General features: G+C 45.9%; 1 protein-coding gene across 2 annotated transcripts in view; it reads right to left on the bottom strand.

Annotated features, from left to right (window-relative positions):
* The window catches only part of NDRG1 (N-myc downstream regulated 1), an 82422-nt gene that overhangs the window by 9326 nt on the left and 52183 nt on the right, over positions 1–20913 (bottom strand). For both annotated transcript variants that reach the window (XM_066578769.1, XM_066578770.1), the window contains 5 exons: positions 20583–20669; positions 16189–16245; positions 7239–7342; positions 3037–3093; positions 854–905 (listed from right to left, as the gene is read on the bottom strand). In XM_066578769.1, coding sequence (XP_066434866.1) covers positions 854–905; positions 3037–3093; positions 7239–7342; positions 16189–16245; positions 20583–20669 — 357 coding nt within the window. The remainder of the gene's footprint in view (positions 1–853; positions 906–3036; positions 3094–7238; positions 7343–16188; positions 16246–20582; positions 20670–20913) is intronic.

Below are 20913 nucleotides of genomic sequence, written 5' to 3'. Positions count from 1 at the left end.
AGCGCAGAGACGTTTTTTCTACTAGAACATCATTTGCATTTCTCTCGGGGGGTAAGAGAAGCCCTCCTTATGTCCTGCAGCTCTCCCTATACCCCAGGGATTGGATACATGTGAATGATAATTTAAAGACACAAGCTTGTGGCGCACTCCTATCATGTTTCTTGTGTCCCCCAGTATGTGGTTGGTGTGTGAGAGGCTATTTATCAATATCATGTACTCGTGCAATGATCCTCCATATAGCGATCTGACTGTTGGCTTTCTGTTGGGATGTGATGTTTGTATCTTTGTATAAGGCTGGGTTCACACAGGGCGGATTTGCCGCGGTTTTGCCGCAGCAGATACGCCCGCGGCAAATCCGCCCGCGGCCGCTAATCTCGGGATTAGCCAGCCATGTGGATGAGATTTCTCTGAAACCTCGTCCACACGGGACGGCTAATCCGCTGCGGTAAAGCACGCGGCTGGACTGCTTCAAAGCCGCCGCGGTCTGCGGCGGTTCTCCCGTCGGAAATCTTCCGGTTTTTGCTGCGGCCAAACCGCAAGATTTCCGAGGGGAATACGCCCCGTGTGAACCCAGCCTAAGTATGTAGGTAAATATGGCAGCGGGCAGTGATATTTTAGGGAGTGCGCACTGGCCGGTTAAGAAAGAGGGCAGGAATGCATACAAGCCCTACAGGCAGAGAGGCAGCAGTGGATACAGCATGGTGAGCGGTGTGTGGAGGGTGACAGGTGAGCTGGAGGAATGACGGCATGCCATGACATAACCATTGCCTTGGATGATGTGGTCTATGGATGATGGAGGCAAAAATGTTGGAAGTCCATAAGTGTGATGATCAGTATTAGGTTATGAACTTACCACAGCATCCACGGCAGGAGAACTGTCACCGACCACCAACAGAGCAGGACACCTAAGACACAGATTGAGCACAGTTTAGAGGACTTCCCCTCTCATGGTCATCAAAACTCTTCTTCACCACAGAACTAAGCATACATTGCAAGGTGTTTGAAAGCACATTACACAAACCAAAGGCTGCCCAAAGTTCCATTCTACCAATTTGGGACCCTCATATACATACAGGACTCTGGGTCTCAGTGTTGGTCTGGCTTATCAGTGTCTGTCCTTCCACAGTTGAATATAGACCCAACTTAAAGGGGTTGTCTGATTACTGGACAACCCCTTTTCAATAGCACTGCCTGCATTAATATAACAAACTGCCATCTACTTACCCCTCCGTGGCCACCTTACTCCTACGGTATGTCAGGATTTGCATACAGCCTATGATTGGTTCTGAGCCTCTTTGTGTACTTTAGAAGTAAATCACTTAGATAAGAAATGTGCTGGTTGCTCAGTAACTGCTCAGACCCTGCTGTCCTCCTCCTGACCATGACAGGCACAGGGGCGCTGTGTACTGCAGTAAACCAGCACATCTAAATATACACCTCACATATGTATGTATTTACATAGAGGAGAATACATCTCACATATTAATTCAATATCTTCAGGATGTCACTGGTGAGGCGTCAAGTTTCTGTGCATAACAATCCTGCCATTTTTTTCTTACTCACCATGAATGGACTGTATGTATGCTGAATTTGGGCAATCTCATAAATTAAACCCCTTTCAGACCAGTCATGCCTTCAAAAAGGAACCTTGCACTTGGATGGAAGACTCCAAAGTGCATGACTGCTGCCCAAGCTGCTGAAAGCTCTCAGCAGACCCAAGCCGGTCTCCAAACTGACCAGGTGCGGTATACTAATCGATGAGCTACTGTCGGGGCTGATATGCATAATGCTGCCTTCCACTAGAATTCAAGGTTTACATTATTGGAAATGTTTCATATCAGTAGCAAATGACGTTTTTAACCAAACAAGAAGCAGCTACACGAAACAGACCAAAGTCACATAATTCTACTAGTATTAGGCATTTGTTGGATCATGCCAACTTCTAGAGTGTAAGAAGACCATCTACTCTATATGTAGACAACCCATGTTGTGAAAAATAATGGTGAGATTTTAATCTGTTCCATCATTTGCCCTTCCTGAAGATAACCATCAACGGTGTCCAGTAGCCTCCTGCCTCTGCTGCTCCATAGATAAAATATCACCGCCAACCAGGTCAACCATTCATACAGATAGGGATATGGTAAGATGAGTAAGCTTTTGCTTCACATATATAGACAATGACTAAGAAAGAGCATAACTGAACTCCTCAGGGGCGGGACCACAATATCACTTGTCAGCTACAGTCAATACTTAACCTAGAGTGCATTACTTTTTTACCCCTTAAGAACAAAACCTAAACCGAATATCTATGGTCCAGGGATAGAAGGCCATAGTCCATGTTACATAAACATTACATTGTTGGGGTCTATCCAATTTTCCCATGTACGGTATGAGAAATGCTGAAGTCAACATTTAAAGTGTTCATGAATGAGATCACACAGTGGACAACTGTTATGTGTAGAAAGAGCAGATATGAGGTTTATTACAAAATCATAAAAGTATTAGGGCTCCGGCACACTTGCGTTTTTCTAGCGCGTTTTTTTTTTCACGTGATTGCCAATGGAACTTTCTAATGTTAAAAACGCATCGCAGTTAAATCCCAAAGCACAAACTTGAGATGCGTTTTTAACATTAGAAAGTCCCATTGACAATCGCGTGAAAAAAACAGCGATATCACAGCTTTAAAAAAACCCAAGTGGGTAGGAGCCCTTCTGGAAGTTTTGAGACCCCCACTGATCACTAAATCGAAAGTGCAAAAGCAGTCAGCTGAGCGCTGTGCCCCTCCTATTCTGATCTGCTCTGCCCGGCTTCCCATGAAGAGCAGAACAGCTGGAGTACAGCCGAATAAACTTCTATGAGCTCATCTAAGGAAAAGCCAAGGAAAGCCAAGTAGATCAAAGGCATCTTAGAACTCATCTAAGTATATTAGCAAAATGACTGTTAAAGTTGAAGATTATTATTGCTTTTGAAAATACAAAACTTGAGCAAATATCAAAAATAATTTGGGGATCTTCGGTAGAAAAATCTTCAACTTACTTCAATGTAACTGCATTTATTCCAGGCACTGGACGCTCAATCTCAAGGTCCCTCCGGCTGTGAAGAAGAAAGAAAAAAAAAACTAAATTACTTTTAAAGGGACATTTGACCTCTATTATACATTGACTGTGTTTACTCATGTTCCTTAAGAAGAAGATCCTAAAGATCATTTCAAGTAAATATCAAAGTTATTCTAAAAGTCCAGGTTCATATTCTTGTACAAAAAGTGCAGTATTATAGTAGTTATATTCTTGTACATAGGAGGCAGTATTATAGTAGTTATATTCTTGTATATAGGGGGCAGTATTATAGTAGTTATATTCTTGTACATAGGAGCAGTATTATAGTAGTTATATTCTTGTACATAGGAGGCAGTATTATAGTAGTTATATTCTTGTACATGGGGAGCAGTATTATAGTAGTTATATTCTTGTACATAGGGGGCAGTATTATAGTAGTTATATTCTTGTACATAGGGGGCAGTATTATATTAGTTATATTCTTGTACATAGGGGGCAGTATTATAGTAGTTATATTCTTGTACACAGGGGGCAGTATTATAGTAGTTATATTCTTGTACATAGGGGCAGTATTATAGCAGTTATATTCTTGTACATAGGGAGCAGTATTATAGTAGTTATATTCTTGTACATAGGAGGCAGTATTATAGTAGTTATATTCTTTTACATAGGGGGCAGTATTATAGTAGTTATATTCTTGTACATAGGGGGCAGTATTATAGTAGTTATATTCTTGTACATAGGGGGCAGTATTATAGTAGTTATATTCTTGTACATAGGGGGCAGTATTATAGTAGTTATATTCTTGTACATAGGAGGCAGTATTATAGTAGTTATATTCTTGTACATAGGGGGCAGTATTATAGTAGTTATATTCTTGTACATAGGGGGCAGTATTATAGTAGTTATATTCTTGTACATGGGGAGCAGTATTATAGTAGTTATATTCTTGTACATAGGGGGCAGTATTATAGTAGTTATATTCTTGTACATAGGGGGCAGTATTATATTAGTTATATTCTTGTACATAGGGGGCAGTATTATAGTAGTTATATTCTTGTACATAGGGGCAGTATTATAGTAGTTATATTCTTGTACATAGGGGGCAGTATTATAGTAGTTATATTCTTGTACATAGGAGGCAGTATTATAGTAGTTATATTCTTGTACATAGGGGGCAGTATTATAGAAGTTATATTCTTGTACATAGGGGGCAGTATTATAGTAGTTATATTCTTGTACATAGGGGCAGTATTATAGTAGTTATATTCTTGTACATAGGGGGCAGTATTATAGTAGTTATATTCTTGTACATAGGGGGCTGTATTACAGTAGTTATATTCTTGTACATAGGGAGCAGTATTATAGTAGTTATATTCTTGTACATAGGGGGCAGTATTATAGTAGTTATATTCTTGTACATAGGAGGCAGTATTATAGTAGTTATATTCTTGTACATGGGAGGCAGTATTACAGTAGTTATATTCTTGTACATAGGGAGCAGTATTATAGTAGTTATATTCTTGTACATAGAGGCAGTATTATACTAGTTATATTCTTGTACATAGGGGGCAGTATTATAGTAGTTATATTCTTGTACATAGGAGGCAGTATTATAGTAGTTATATTCTTTTACATAGGGAGCAGTATTATAGTAGTTATATTCTTGTACATAGGAGGCAGTATTATAGTAGTTATATTCTTGTACATGGGAGGCAGTATTACAGTAGTTATATTCTTGTACATAGGAGGCAGTATTATAGTAGTTATATACTTGTACATAGAGGCAGTATTATACTAGTTATATTCTTGTACATAGGAGGCAGTATTATAGTAGTTATATTCTTGTACATGGGAGGCAGTATTACAGTAGTTATATTCTTGTACATAGGGAGCAGTATTATAGTAGTTATATTCTTGTACATAGAGGCAGTATTATACTAGTTATATTCTTGTACATAGGGGCAGTATTATAGTAGTTATATTCTTGTACATTGGGAGCAGTATTATAGTAGTTATATTCTTGTACATAGAGGCAGTATTATACTAGTTATATTCTTGTACATAGGGAGCAGTATTATAGTAGTTATATTCTTGTACATTGGGAGCAGTATTATAGTAGTTATATTCTTGTACATAGGAGGCAGTATTATCATAGTTATATTCTTGTACATAGGGGGCAGTATTTTAGTAGTTATATTCTTGTACATAGGGAGCAGTATTATAGTAGTTATATTCTTGTACATAGGGGGCAGTATTATAGTAGTTATATTCTTTTACATAGGGGCAGTATTATAGTAGTTATATTATTGTACATAGGAGGCAGTATTATAGTAGTTGTATTCTTGTACATAGGGGGCAGTATTATAGTAGTTATATTCTTGTACATAGGAGGCAGTATTATAGTAGTTATATTCTTGTACATAGGAGGCAGTATTATAGTAGTTATATTTTTGTACATAGGAGGCAGTATTATAGTAGTTATATACTTGTACATAGGAGGCAGTATTATAGTAGTTATATTCTTGTACATAGGATGCAGTATTATAGTAGTTTTATTCTTGTACATATTAGCAGTATTATAGTAGTTATTTTCTTCTACATAGGGGGCATTATTATAGTAGTTATATTCTTGTACATAGGAGCACTATCATAGTAGTTATATTCTTGTACATAGGGGGCGGTATTATAGTAGTTATATTCTTGTACATAGGAGCAGTATTATAGTAGTTATGCTCTTGTACATAGGAGGCAGTATTATAGTAGTTATATTCTTGTACATAGGGGGTAGTATTATAGTAGTTATATTCTTGTACATAGGGGCAGTATTATAGTAGTTATGTTCTTGTACATAGGAGGCAGTGTTATAGTAGTTATATTCTTGTACATAGGGGGCAGTATTATAGTAGTTATATTCTTGTACATAGGGGGCAGTATTATAGTAGTTATATTCTTGTACATAGGGGGCAGTATTATAGTAGTAATATTCTTGTACATAGGGGGCAGTATTATAGTAGTTATATTCTTGTACATAGGGGGCAGTATTATAGTAGTTATATTCTTGTACATAGGGGGCAGTATTATAGTAGTTATATTCTTGTACATAGGGGCCAGTATTATAGTAGTTATATTCTTGTACATAAGGGGGCGTATTATAGTAGTTCTATTCTTGTACATAGCAGCACTATCATAGTAGTTATATACTTGTACATAGGGGGCAGTATTATAGTTGTTATATTCTTGTACATAGGGGGCAGTATTATAGTTGTTATATTCTTGTACATAGGAGGCAGTATTAGACTAGTTATATTCTTGTACATAGGGGGCAGTATTATAGTAGTTATATTCTTGTACATAGGGGACAGTATTATAGTAGTTATATTCTTGTACATAGGGGGCAGTATTATAGTAGTTATATTCTTGTACATAGGGGGCAGTATTATAGTAGTTATATTCTTGTACATAGGGGGTAGTATTATAGTAGTTATATTCTTGTACATAGGGGACAGTATTATAGTAGTTATATTCTTGTACATAGGAGCAGTATTATAGTAGTTATATTCTTGTACATAGGGGGCAGTATTATAGTAGTTATATTCTTGTACATAGGGAGCAGTATTATAGTAGTTATATTCTTGTACATAGGGGTAGTATTATAGTAGTTATATTCTTGTACATAGGAGGCAGTATTATAGTAGTTACATCCTTGTACATAGGGGGCAGTATTATAGTTGTTATATTCTTGCACATAGGAGGCAGTATTAGACTAGTTATATTCTTGTACATAGGGGGCAGTATTATAGTAGTTATATTCTTGTACATAGGGGGCGGTATTATAGTAGTTATATTCTTGTACATAGGGGGCAGTATTATAGTAGTTATATTCTTGTACATAGGGGCAGTATTATAGTAGTTATATTCCTATACATAGGGGGCAGTATTATAATAGTTATATTCTTATACATAGGGGCAGTATTATAGTAGTTATATTCTTGTACATAGGGGCAGTTTTATAGTTGTTATATTCTTGTACATAGGGGGCAGTATTTTATTTAACTAAAGAGTAACTTTAATATTATATGGTATGTCAGCCTCAATCAGTACCAAAAACCTTATGAAGAGGAAGAAAGCTGATATGTATTGTACTTCCAGTTACTATGGCGACCATGCCGTCACTATTACCTGTTGTATGACTTGACAAACAGAGCAAGATTAGTCTGGTTGATGTCGTTAATGATGTGCTGACGGTAAGTGTACACCAGTTCATGGTTGCTGTGGATTTCATCCTAGATACAGAAGAATAAAAAAGCTTTAAGCTTAAACGATTAGATGGCAGATAGACGCTGGACGCTGCTGCAGTTATGAATTTCTGAATCTAGGTCAGTAATCAAGCCTCTTCACCCGAGAAAAACGCATTAAACAACGTAGAGAAGTAGTGGGATGGCGCGGCCTGTAATATAGATAAAAGCTTATGGCCTCCGTGTTACACAAGCTCACTTATGATATTGCCCTTGTTTATCCAATACTGCAACAAATAAAAGGATTTAGTTATATTGTTGGGAGAATACGAAATCTGGTTGACCTTACAATAGGCATTCATGGCCTAATTTGAAACCTGCACCCATTCGCCCCCCCTCCCCCTGCCATCATATGCTATGCATAGGGTTGCCACCTGGCCGGTAATCTATCTGGAAGGCCGGGCCTGGTATTTATTTTTTGTCGGCCCTGTTAGAGGCTGGTAAAAATAATTATAGACGTTGAGCATCTCCTGCCGGGCAGCAACCAGGCCGACCGGCGCGTTCACTTAACTGAGGTTCGGTCCCACCCACCGCCCACCGTAAGCTCACACCGGACCCTCAACTCTAACCCGTGTGTTCGCTGTGTACAAGACATGTATGAACACAGATGATGGGGAAGGAGTTCAGGAAGCTGTGTGAGTACAGCGGCCCGTGCCCAGAACACAAACACCAAGGAGAGGAGCCCAGGGCGCTAGGTGAGTTTACAGTGGGTGGCATCCGCAACGGAACCTCAGTTAAGTGAATGTGCTGGTTGGTCTGGTTCATGCCCAGTGGGGCTTACACAATGTGTGTCACTATTACTACTCGGGCCACAATGGAGGGCACTATTAAAACTGGGGCTACTATGTGGTTCACAATAACTATTGGGGCCACTGCGTGGGTCACTTTTACTTCTAGGGCCATTTTTGGTGTTACTAATATTACTGAGGCCACTGTGGGGTCACTATTACTAATGGAACTGCTAACGGGAACACTAATGCTACTGGGGCCACCAACATGGACAGTTTTACTAGTGGGGCCTCAGTGGGTGTCGCTATTAATACTGGTTCCACTAACAGGCTCACTATTACTACTTGGGCCACTAAGGGAAACACTTAAATTGGGGGCACTGTTACAATTTGGGCCACTGAGGGAGGCACAATTACTAGTTAAGACCACTATAATAATGAAGGTAAAAACATGTGTCATGATAAGCCACACCCCAACTACCTCTAAGCCACGCCCCTTTTAATCTGGCTGGTATTTCTTTGTAGCAAACGTGGCAACTCTAGCCCTGTACAGTATTACTCTCTTTATTGCCACATGGCTAAAGGTCCTTTTGGCTGACTGAAGGAGGGGGACAGAGGTGTGCTTGCAAGCCTAAGGTGTCCTGAGGCCCAATGCAAATTACAGCCCCCCCCATCATGTGCGGTTTATTATGCTGACCACTCGCAGGGAGCCTTTAGACTTCAGCAGCTACCAGGGCCTGGATGTTTTTGCACCCTTATAGCCACACTCCTGCTGTGAAAACTTCACCCCTTTAGTTAAGCCTGTATGGAAGCCATGTAGCTTAAATAAAGAGCTTTATTAATTTTTACAAATATTATGGTCCTTATACAACTCAACGTTTGAATCTCTGCTTGATGTCATTGAATGGAAACATTATTTTTTACATCCAGGAGTTGAAAGGCAGCCTTGATCACACAGCTACGTATAGGGTAGCCACTAGAGATGAGCGAGCACCAAAATGCTCGGGTGCTCGTTACTCGAGTCGAACTTTTCGCGATGTTCGAGGGTTCGTTTCGAGTAACAAACCCCATTGAAGTCAATGGGTGACTCAAGCATTTTTGTATATCGCCGATGCTCGCTAAGGTTTCCATTTGTGAAAATCTGGGCAATTCAAGAAAGTGATGGGAACGACACAAAAGCGGATAAGGCAGGCGAGGGGCTACATGTTGGGCTGCATCTCAAGTTCCCAGGTCCCACTATTAAGCCACAATAGCGGCAAGAGTGGGCCCCCCCCCCCCAACAACTTTTACTTCTGAAAAGCCCTCATTAGCAATGGATACCTTAGCTAAGCACCACACTACCTCCAACAAAGCACAATCACTGCCTGCATGACACTCCGCTGCCACTTCTCCTGGGTTACATGCTGCCCAACCCCCCCCCCCTGCATGACCCAGTGTCCACAGCGCACACCAAAGTGTCCCTGAGCAGCCTTCAGCTGCCCTCATGCCACACCACCCTCATGTTTATTTATAAGCGCGTCTGCCATGAGGAGGAACCGCAGGCACACACTGCAGAGGGTTGGCACGGCTAGGCAGCGACCCTCTTTAAAAGGGGCAGGGCGATAGCCCATAATGCTGTACAGAAGCAATGAGAAATCCAATCCTGTGCCACCTCCATCAGGAGCTGCACACGTGGGCATAGCAATGGGGAACCCATGTGCCACACACTATTCATTCTGTCAAGGTGTCTGCATGCCCCAGTCAGTCCGGGGTTTTTTATAAATAGTCACAGGCAGGTACAACTCCGCAATGGGAATTCCGTGTGCACCCACAGCATGGGTGGCTCCCTGGAACCCACCGGCTGTACATAAATAAATCCCATTGCATTGCCCATCACAGCTGAGGTAACGTCAGGTTTAATACAGGTGGGCTTCGGTCCACACTGCATGCCCCAGTCAGACTGGAGTTCTTTAGAAGTGGACACATGCAGTTACAACTCCGTGTGGACCGATAGCATGGGTGGGTCCCAGGAAGCCACCGGCGGTACATAAATATATCCCATTGCAGTGCCCAGCACAGCTGACGTAACGTCAGGTTTAATGCAGGTGGTCTTCGGCCCACAGTGCATGCCCCAGTCTGACCGGGGTTTTTAATACATAGACACTGGCAGGTACAAATCCCTAATGTGAAGTCCCTGTGGACCCACAGCATGGGTGGCTCCCTGGAACCCACCGGCGGTACATAAATAAATCCCAGTGCTGTGCCCATCACAGCTGAGGTAACGTCAGGTTTAATGCAGGTGGTCTTCGGCCCACAATGCATGCCCCAGTCAGACTGCGGTTCTTTAGAAGTGGTCACATGCAGTTACAACTCCGTGTGGACCGACAGCATGGGTGGCTCCCTGGAATCCACCGGCGGTACATAAATAAATCCCATTGCAGTGCCCAGCACAGCTGAGGTAACGTCAGCTTTAATGCAGGTGGGCTAAAAATTACTAGGATTACAATGTAGGCGAGGGCCCAAAAAAATTGGTGTACCAACAGTACAAATGTACTTCAGAAAAATTGCCCATGCCCAACCAAGAGGGCAGGTAAAACCCATTAATCGCTTTGGTTAATGTGGCTTAATTGGTAACTAGGCCTGGAGGCAGCCCAGTTAAAATAAAAATTGGTTGAGGTGAAAGTTTCAACGCTTTAATGAGCATTGGAACGTATAAAAATTGTTTACAAAAATTATATGACTGAGCCTTGTGGGCCTAAGAAAAATTGCCCGTTCGGCGTGATTATGTGAGGTTTCAGGAGGAGGAGCAGGAGGAGGAGGAGGAGGAATATTAGACACAGATTGATGAAGCAAAAAGGTCCCCGTTTTGGATGGTGATAGAGAACGATGCTTCCATCCGCGGGTGCAGCCTACGTATTGCTTACGTATCGCTGCTGTCCGCTGGTGGAGAAGAGAAGTCTGGGGAAATCCAGCCTTTGTTCATCTTGATGAGTGTAAGCCTGTCGGCACTGTCGGTTGACAGGCGGGTACGCTTATCTGTGATGATTCCCCCAGCCGCACTAAACACCCTCTCTGACAAGACGCTAGCCGTAGGACAAGCAAGCACCTCCAGGGCATACAGCGCGAGTTCAGGCCACGTGTCCAGCTTCGACACCCAGTAGTTGTAGGGGGCAGAGGCGTCACGGAGGACGGTCGTGCGATCGGCTACGTACTCCCTCACCATCCTTTTACAGTGCTCCTGCCGACTCAGCCTTGACTGGGGAGCGGTGACACAGTCTTGCTGGGAAGCCATAAAGCTGTCAAAGGCCTTGGAGAGTGTTCCCCTGCCTGTGCTGTACATGCTGCCTGATCTCTGCGCCTCCCCTGCTACCTGGCCCTCGGAACTGTGCCTTCTGCCACTAGCGCTGTCGGATGGGAATTTTACCATCAACTTGTCCGCCAGGGTCCTGTGGTATAGCATCACTCTCGAACCCCTTTCCTTTTCGGGTATGAGAGTGGAAAGGTTCTCCTTATACCGTGGGTCGAGCAGTCTGTACACCCAGTAATCCGTAGTGGCCTGAATGCGTGTAACGCGAGGGTCACGAGAAAGGCATCCTAACATGAAGTCAGCCATGTGTGCCAGGGTACCTGTATGCAACACATGGCTGTCCCCACTAGGACGATCACTTTCAGGATCCTCCTCCTCCTCCTCCTCCTCCTCCTCCTCAGGCCATACACGCTGAAAGGATGACAGGCAAGCAGCATAGGTACCCTCAGCAGTGGGCCAAGCTGTCTCTTCCCCCTCCTCCTCATGCTCCTCCCCCTCCTCCTCCTCCTCAACGCGCTGAGATATAGACAGGAGGGTGCTCTGACTATCCAGCGACATACTGTCTTCCCCTGCCTCCGTTTCCGAGTGCAAAGCGTCTGCCTTTATGCTTTGCAGGGAACTTCTCAAGAGGCATAGCAGAGGAATGGTGACGCTAATGATTGCAGCATCCCCGCTCACCATCTGGGTCGACTCCTCAAAGTTTACAAGGACCTGGCACATGTCTGCCAACCAGGCCCACTCTTCTGTAAAGAATTGAGGAGGCTGACTCCCACTACGCCGCCCATGTTGGAGTTGGTATTCCACTATAGCTCTACGCTGCTCATAGAGCCTGGCCAACATGTGGAGCGTAGAGTTCCACCGTGTGGGCACGTCACACAGCAGTCGGTGCACTGGCAGATTAAACCAATGTTGCAGGGTGCGCAGGGTGGCAGCGTCTGTGTTGGACTTGCGGAAATGTGCGCTGAGCAGGCGCACCTTTCCGAGCAGGTCTGACAAGCGTGGGTAGCTTTTCAAAAATCGCTGAACCACCAAATTAAAGACGTGGGCCAGGCATGGCACGTGCGTGAGGCTGCCGAGCTGCAGAGCCGCCACCAGGTTACGGCCGTTGTCACACACAACCATGCCCGGTTGGAGGCTCAGCGGCGCAAGCCAGCGGTCGGTCTGCTCTGTCAGACCCTGCAGCAGTTCGTGGGCCGTGTGCCTCTTCTCTCCTAAGCTGAGTAGTTTCAGCACGGCCTACTGACGCTTGGCCACCGCTGTGCTGCCACGCCGCGCGACACCGACTGCTGGCAACGTGCTGCTGCTGACACATCTGGATTGCGAGACAGAGGTTACGTAGGAGGAGGAGGGTGGTTTAGTGGAGGAAGCATACACCGCCGCAGATACCAGCACCGAGCTGGGGCCCGCAATTCTGGGGGTGGGTAGGACGTGAGCGGTCCCAGGCTCTGACTCGGACCCAGCCTTTACTAAATTCACCCAATGTGCCGTCAGGGAGATAAAGTGGCCCTGCCCACCTGTGCTTGTCCACGTGTCCGTTGTTAAGTGGACCTTGGCAGTAACCACGTTGGTGAGGGCGCGTACAAAGTTGCAGGAGACGTGGTCGTGCAGGGCTGGGATGGCACATCGGGAAAAGTAGTGGTGACTGGGAACCGAATAGCGCAGGGTCGCCGCCGCCATCATGTTTTTGAAAGCCTCCGTTTCCACAAGCCTATACGGCAGCATCTCCAGGCTGATCAATTTGGCTATGTGCACGTTTAATGCTTGATCGTGCGGGTGCGTGGCAGCGTACTTGCGCTTATGCTCAAACACTTGCGCTAGCGACGGCTGGACGGTGCGCTGAGAGACATTGCTGGATGGGGCCGAGGACAGCGGAGTTGAGGGTGTGGGTGCAGGCCGGGAGACGGTTGTGCCTGTGTCCTGAGAGGGGGGTTAGATCTCAGTGGCAGGTTGGGGCACAGGGGGAGAGGCAGTGGTGCAAACCGGAGGCGGTGAACGGCCTTCGTCCCACCTTGTGGGGTGCTTGGCCATCATATGCCTGCGCATGCTGGTGGTGGTGAGGCTGGTGGTGGTGGCTCCCTGGCTGATCTTGGCGCGACAAAGGTTGCACACCACTGTTCGTCGGTCGTCTGCACTCTCAGTGAAAAACTGCCAGACCTTTGCGCACCTCAGCCTCTGCAGGGTGGCATGGCGCGAGGGGGCGCTTTGGGAAACAGTTGGTGGATTATTCGGTCTGGCCCTGCCTCTACCCCTGGCCACCGCACTGCCTCTTCCAACCTGCCCTGCTGCTGCACTTGCCTCCCCCTCTGAAGACCTGTCCTCAGTAGGCTTAGCAAACCAGGTGGGGTCAGTCTCCTCATCGTCCTGCTGCTCTTCCTCCGAATCCTCTGTGCGCTCCTCCCTCGGACTTACTCCAATTACTACTACCTGAGTGATAGACAACTGTGTCTCATCGTCATCGTCCTCCTCACCCACTGAAAGCTCTTGAGACAGTTCCTGGAAGTCCCCAGCCTCATCCCCCGGACCCCGGGAACTTTCCAAAGGTTGGGCATCAGTCACGACAAACTCTTCCGGTGGGATAGGAACCATTGCTGCCCATTCAGGGCAGGGGCTCGAGAACAGTTCCTGGGAGTCTGCCTGCTCCTCAGAATGTGTCATTGTAATGGAGTGAGGAGGCTGGGAGGAAGGAGGAGCAGCAGCCAGAGGATTCAGAGTTGCAGCAGTGGACGGCGTAGAAGTCTGGGTGGTCGATAGATTGCTGGATGCACTTTCTGCCATCCACGACAGGACCTGCTCACACTGCTCATTTTCTAATAAAGGTCTACCGCGTGGACCCATTAATTGTGAGATGAATCTGGGGACGCCAGAAACTTGCCTCTCTCCTAATCCCGCAGCAGTCGACTGCGATACACCTGGATCAGGAGCTCGGCCTGTGCCCACACCCTGACTTGGGCCTCCGCGTCCTCACCCGCATCCACGTCCTCTAGGCCTACCCCTACGCCTCAGCATGGTGTATTACGAGTAGAGCAGAAACAGAACGCTGTAATTAAATGTGCCGCTTATTGGCCTGTGGTTGGAGACTGACTTCGCTTACGGAACGCACAGCAGAGCCAGGAAAGAATTTTGCGCACGCCTGTAGTAAGACGTAGGTGCGTATGACTGAGCTAGTGGAATTCACAGCGCAGAAGCAGTCAAGTGGCCAAAGGACAGTGGTAGGCCTTAAGTGTTTTGCTTCTATTTTTTGAAAGGCTGAGCTGAGACAGCAGACAGATACTGTAGGCAGCTTATATATGTATACTGTTTCCCTTTGGACGGGATGACGGAGGTGATGTCACGGGCAACGCAGAGCCAAGAAACAGTTTTGCGCAAGCCTGCTGTAACACTTAGCTGCGTATTAATTAGGACTACTACCCCCAGCAGAGACGCAGTACAGTCAGGACGGTCACAGGCAGCCCAAATATAGTTTTTTTCCCAAATTTGTTTGAAAAAGCCCACTGCCTATATAGACAGTATATCTCTTTCACCTTTCCCACTGTCCCTGCCTCACCAGTACTGGCCCTATACTCTGTACAATGACTGCAGACTGAGGACGCAATGCTCTGCACGCCCGATATACAAAAAAAAAAAAGTGCAACACTGCTAAAAGCAGCCTCAACAGTACTGCACACGGTCAGATGTGGCCCTAAGAAGGACCGTTGGGGTTCTTGAAGCCTACAATAACTCTTAACACTCTCCCTATAGCAGCTCCACCAAGATACCACTTTCCCTGATCTCTGTCAGAAGGCATCTGAGCCGAGCCGCGGGAGGGGCCGATTTATATACTCGGGTGACACCTGATCTCGCCAGCCACTCACTGCAGGGGGGTGGTATAGGGCTTGAACGTCGCAGGGGGAAGTTGTAATGCCTTCCCTGTGTTTCTATTGGCCAGAAAAGCGCGCAAATTTCTCAGTGAACGAAATGTAATGGAGCCGAGCACCACGTGGTGCTCGCCTCGAGTAACGAGCATCTCGAACACGCTAATACTCGAACGAGCATCAAGCTCGGACGAGTACGTTCGCTCATCTCTAGTAGCCACCTTAGTCACAAAAAACACTGCCCAAGGTAAAAGTAGTAATTGTGTCCCCCTCAGTGGCCCCACTAGTAATAGTGCCCTTAGTAGTGGCTCCAGCCATAAGAGTGCCCCCAGTAATGTCCGTAATAGTAATAGTGCCCTCAGTTGTAGCCCCAATAGTAATACTTTGCCCACAGTAGTGACCCCAATAGTAATAGTGACCTCAATAGTGGGCCCAATAGTGAATGTGACCCCGAAGTGGCCCCAATAGTATTAGTTCACCAGTAGTGGTCCCAATAGTAAAAGTAGCCTGAATAGTAAGAGTGCCCAAAGTAGAGCCACCAATGGTAGTAGGGACCCAGCTGTGACCTCAGTTGTAACTGTGCCCAAGTAGTAATAGTGATTCCACTTGTGGCCCCAGTAGTAACAGTGACTCCCTTAGTTGCCCCGTCTGGCCCTCCACACCCTGATCCTGCAGCCGTGCAGCAATTCCACAGAATCTAGTGTTTCACTTTCTCTCTTTCCCTCTAGTTCCCATCCGGCTGCCGTAATCAGAACTTTGACCTCTGACCTCCCCCCAACCCTACAGGCTGGGCCGGTGAGTAACTAGCCGGGTGGCAACCCTAGCTGCATAGCTTGTTAGAATGGTGAGCTATGATACACTGCGATGGGGCGCGCAGCCAATCAGGACGGGTTGTCAGCAAGCAGAAAACGCAAGAATGATAAAATAATGCAAAACAATGAAGGAGATTGTAGATTAAAATAAACTCACCTTAGAAAATAGATGAGAAATCAGCATATCAGGCAATCCATGGGTGAGTCCAGAGAGCTGGCAAGCAAAAAAGGAAAAAAAAGAGTTAAAAAGGTACTAAAACAACCTTAAGGGGACATGATAAGCCACTCTCAAACGCACGGCCAAACACCTATTTGAAGATGTCACGCCACACGCTTGAGCGCCGCAGGTATGTGACGTCATGTTCATCAGTAATGTGGTCTGAGAGCAACTCGGTCTTATTCCAGAGAATGGGATGGAGCTGCAGTACCAGGCACAGCCACTATGCAACATACAGCACTGTGCCTGGTCTGGACTGAAGCAGCACTCCTCTGAGTATCGCTGTTACTTCAATCAGCTGATCAGTGGAAGTCTGGAAGGATAGTACATCTATAGCGTAGTTTCGGAGAACCCCTTTAAGAGCCCTTTTACACGGGCAGAATATTTTCCCCAATATGCAGTGAAATTCCACATCAAAATCTGCAGGGTTAACTACATACAGACTTTGATGCGGAATTGAAGGCTAATTTAAGGCATTTTCATTCCAAAAAGATCAAAATCTGCAGTTAGCCCCGCAGATTTCAGTGAGGACATGCAGTGCGGAATGCGGAAAATTCCCCCAGTGTGAAAGGGCCCTAAAGGAGTTTTCTCTAAACCCAATTAATTGGTGCCAGTTTTGTACAATGGGCCCCTCCTCTGCGAGCCCCGACCTTCATGGCGTTCAGAAGGAGGAGTAAAGCAAGAATTGGCGGGGAAATTAGAACTGCGCCGCCCCCAAGGCCGCGTCTGAGAGCCCGGACTTGTGTATGAAGGGTAGGGGGGGGGGGGGCAGATCAGGAGTAAATGGAGAGGCAGAGAACTCCCAGTATGTTTTTTATGATGTCCCATAGTGACAGGCTCACTTAAAGGGGTTGTCTGAGTTGTATGAAGGCCGCCCACCCAGTCCCTATGCTATAAAATAACAAATCCGTTCATACTCTGCTTCCCCCGCTCGCCCCCCACTGCCGGCTCCGGACCCCCTACTGATGTTACCTTTACAGGCTGCAGTCAGCCTGAGCCATCTACAATCAGGCTGCTGCAGCCAGTGATAGATTGGAGCTGAGCGCTCTACTTGGCTGCAGCAGCAGTTTTACGGGTGTCGATGGACAAGCAGAAAGTGGGAAGTAGGAGCTGATTTGTTATTTTTGCAGCATGGGAGACTGGGTGATGGGCCTTAATATAACTTGGACAACCCCTTTAAGCTAAAGGGAACACGCTATCACCTATTTGCATAGCCTAGCAGTAACGACTAAGAAATAGCTCAATGCAACAAACGAACGTGCGGTGCATTGAACAAGCAGATGTGGCACATCGAACATCTGTTTGGCACTGGTTACTTCTGTATCTTCATAGCGCCACCTACTGGAAGATGGTTTACCTATAAGTCAATGACCGACCTTTCAAAAGGCCTATATAAGACAGCTTTCCCCTACTTGGTGCTCTCCACAAAGAGAAACTTATTCCCCCAGACCTAAAGTTAGAAAAATATGCCAGGTTCTTCCTGCAGCAGCGCCACACCTCTTCACGATTTGGTATTACACCTCTGCTGCATTAAAGTGACCCTTTTGGTCTGGAGAAACAAAGATGGCCACACCAGGTCTCTGACTGCCTGACGCACACCATACATAGCATGCGTTGGTAGTCTAACACAGTGTTCCCCAATTCCAGCCCCCAGGGACCGCCAACAGGTCATGTTTTCAGGATGTCCTCAGAATTGCACAGGTGATGTAATTATCATCAGTGCCTCAGACATTACCACCGGTGGTCTTACTATAGGATATCCTGAAGACATGACCTGTTGGTGGTCCCTGAGGACTGAAGTTGGGGACCCCTGGTCTAACACTGCACACCGCCCTGATTGGCCGGCATCGCTCAGGTATACTAATACACAGCGTGTATCAGGTGGTCAGGGAAGCTGGTGCGGCCATCTTTGTTTCTCCAGGCCTGGAGGGTCGCTTTAAAGAGAACGGGACTGATTTGTAATTCCACGTACAGTTTTTGTAAGAAAGTATTCCGGTTTTTCAACCCTGGAAAATCCCTTTAAACAGGAAACTTAGAGTTTAAAAAAATCTATTCTAATTTGAGATGTTGACACTTAGTCCGGGGTATAAACTATTTATACGGAGTTAATATCTTCATCAGTCATAATAAATTCATGTGCCCTACATAACAGATTGTGGAGAGTGAAAGCTCAAAAACAGCCAATAGTCTCAGTAGAGGAATATAGCGCATCACTTCTTTACAACTACCACTCCCAGCACAACCAGACAACAGGGAGTTTGCAGACCACTACTTATTAAGCTGCCGAGTACTCTTGCTAATAAGGTCCGGGATACCTCATACCTCTGAACCTAAAAAGTCACAAAAAGTTGTCTGCCTGGACAAACACTGTCCATAGAGGTTATAAAGAGGGGTCCCTGAAAGTGGGCCGTCACACTGAGCAGCTCGTCCTTGGGATGTGAGATGTGTCCTCTGGGAGCGCAAGACCAACACACAAAGTAACTTGTGTCTGAGGAGACCTGGCCGGATCTGTGGTGGTCGAGCTGAGAGAGTTGTATCCTGCGGTTCCCCCCTCCCTCTTGTGTCCGTCGGCACCAGAGTCCTTCAGTTATCTTATGACACAGAGAAAATAATAGCGCAGATAGTTGAGCAGCAGCCAATAACTCTTAAGGTTGTAGCTTCTGTTGACCTACAAGCCGTCAGTAAAGTCCCGACTAAAGCACTGAGTGTCTTGTCTCACCATGTCCCACCGTTTGGAAGATGCTGGTTATTTGGCATTCCATTCTCGACCCTCAGAGGCCAACATAGACTGCTGACCACTACCATGGCACTGCAGAGTACTATGCTCTATGACGTCCACGATACCTCATAACTCAGAATATGATGCATCAAAAGAACCACCAAAATGGGGCTGTTCATGCGTCCCATTAGGGTACATAGATGTCATAAATAGGGGGCTTGGAAGTGTTTGGAGGAATGAGCCATCACAATGAGTGGCTTCTGCTTAGGAATGTAAGCTGTGGCCTCTTGGGGGTCCAAGACTAGTACACAAAATAACTAGCAGAAGTTTCCGAGGAGACCTGGCCGGACCTGAGAGTCCTGAGCGTTGTGGACTGTGGTTACTTTCCCCTCCCTCTTGTGCCGATCTACACCAAAGGCCGTCATCTTGTAACTCAGAAATATTGATAGCATAGAGACCTTTGATCGGCAGCCAGCACATGATAACATTTAAAGGAGTTTTCCAGGGAGAATACTATTGATGATGATGACCTATCCTTAGGATAGGATATCAGTAGTTGATCGGCTGAGGTCCGTTGTTTGGGACCCCGACTGATCAGTTGAGCGGGCGCATGCTGTCAGCGCCACAAATACTCAGAGGTCGGAGTGGAAGCAGCGGAAGTCTCTGCGGCGACCTCTGTGAAGTGGCCGGCGCTTGTAATTGCAGGCATGGCTCTCATTGAAATCAACGCGAGCTGTGCCTGTAGTTACAAGTGCCGGCCACTACACCGAGGGTGGCATGGAGATTTCCAATGCTTCCGCTCCGACCTCTGGGTATTTGCAGAACTGACAGCATGCGCCGATCAGCCGACCGGTCGGGGTCCCGAGCAATAGACCCCAGCCGAACAACTATTGATGACCTATGCTGAAGATACATCATCAATAGTATTCACCACAGAAAAGCCCTTTAAGCCCGTACCTGCTCTTGACCGGCAAGTATTCAGTAACATTCCGATAGAAGCGCCAAGTGTCATCATGTCACAGTCTTTGACAATTGCCAATTATTGTGTGTGCCGCCTCATGCCCCCAGAAGACAACTACTATGGAAGCTGCAGAGTACTGCGGTTAATGAGGTCCGGCACCTCATCATTCTGGACATGTGGAATGAAAACAAAAGTCACAAAAAAGGTCTGAGTAAACACTGTCCATGCACCCCATTAGGTTCACAGATGACATAAAGAGGGGTGCCCAGAAGTAGTCAGAGAAGCCATCACAGTGAGTGGGTCAGGAATGTAAGGCTGCGAAACCGGCACACCAAATAACTTGGCTCATTCTTGCTTGACGCAGACAACGTGGACAACTACTGTTTATACGTCCTATGAGGGCATTTTAAGGTCACTGGGGTGTCAATCGGGACCCCACTATTTATATTAGAATGGAAAGCTGCTGGAACAAGAGCTCTTTGCTTTGGTGGATTAGATGAGACTATATATATATATATATATCTTTTAGCCATTTATACTTTTGAAGGGAGATGAGTGAAGTTTAGAGAACCCGACAGGCAGAACTCCTACTGTAGACACATATAGACACAAATGTAACAATCATTGAGAGATAAAGGCGAGGCTCCAATGTACCTTGGTAGCGGCCCAGTCCATCCAGCCCTCGGCACAGGGGTTAATATTAATGAGCAGCAGCCCTTCCACCATGCTGGGGTGGTTCAGCTGGAACAGAAAGAATTGTTTGTTCAGATGGAGCGCAATTCAGTAACTTTCCACGGATAGAACAACAAGCTGCATCTCATGTGGAGCGGCTGCAGCCGGAGCCAGCAGACATTCCCAGGCTGGTTTGTTCTGAATTAAGGAGAGGCATCTAATCCCTTTAATGGATCTTAATGAGAACTTTTTGTTCCATGTAGAAAATGTAACTTGGATTAGGTTACACTCCGCGCCCCCTATATATATGGCA

Source organism: Eleutherodactylus coqui, chromosome 9 (assembly GCF_035609145.1).
Source record: "Eleutherodactylus coqui strain aEleCoq1 chromosome 9, aEleCoq1.hap1, whole genome shotgun sequence".
Lineage (NCBI taxonomy): Eukaryota > Metazoa > Chordata > Amphibia > Anura > Eleutherodactylidae > Eleutherodactylus > Eleutherodactylus coqui.
This window is presented reverse-complemented; position numbering and strand designations above follow the sequence as displayed.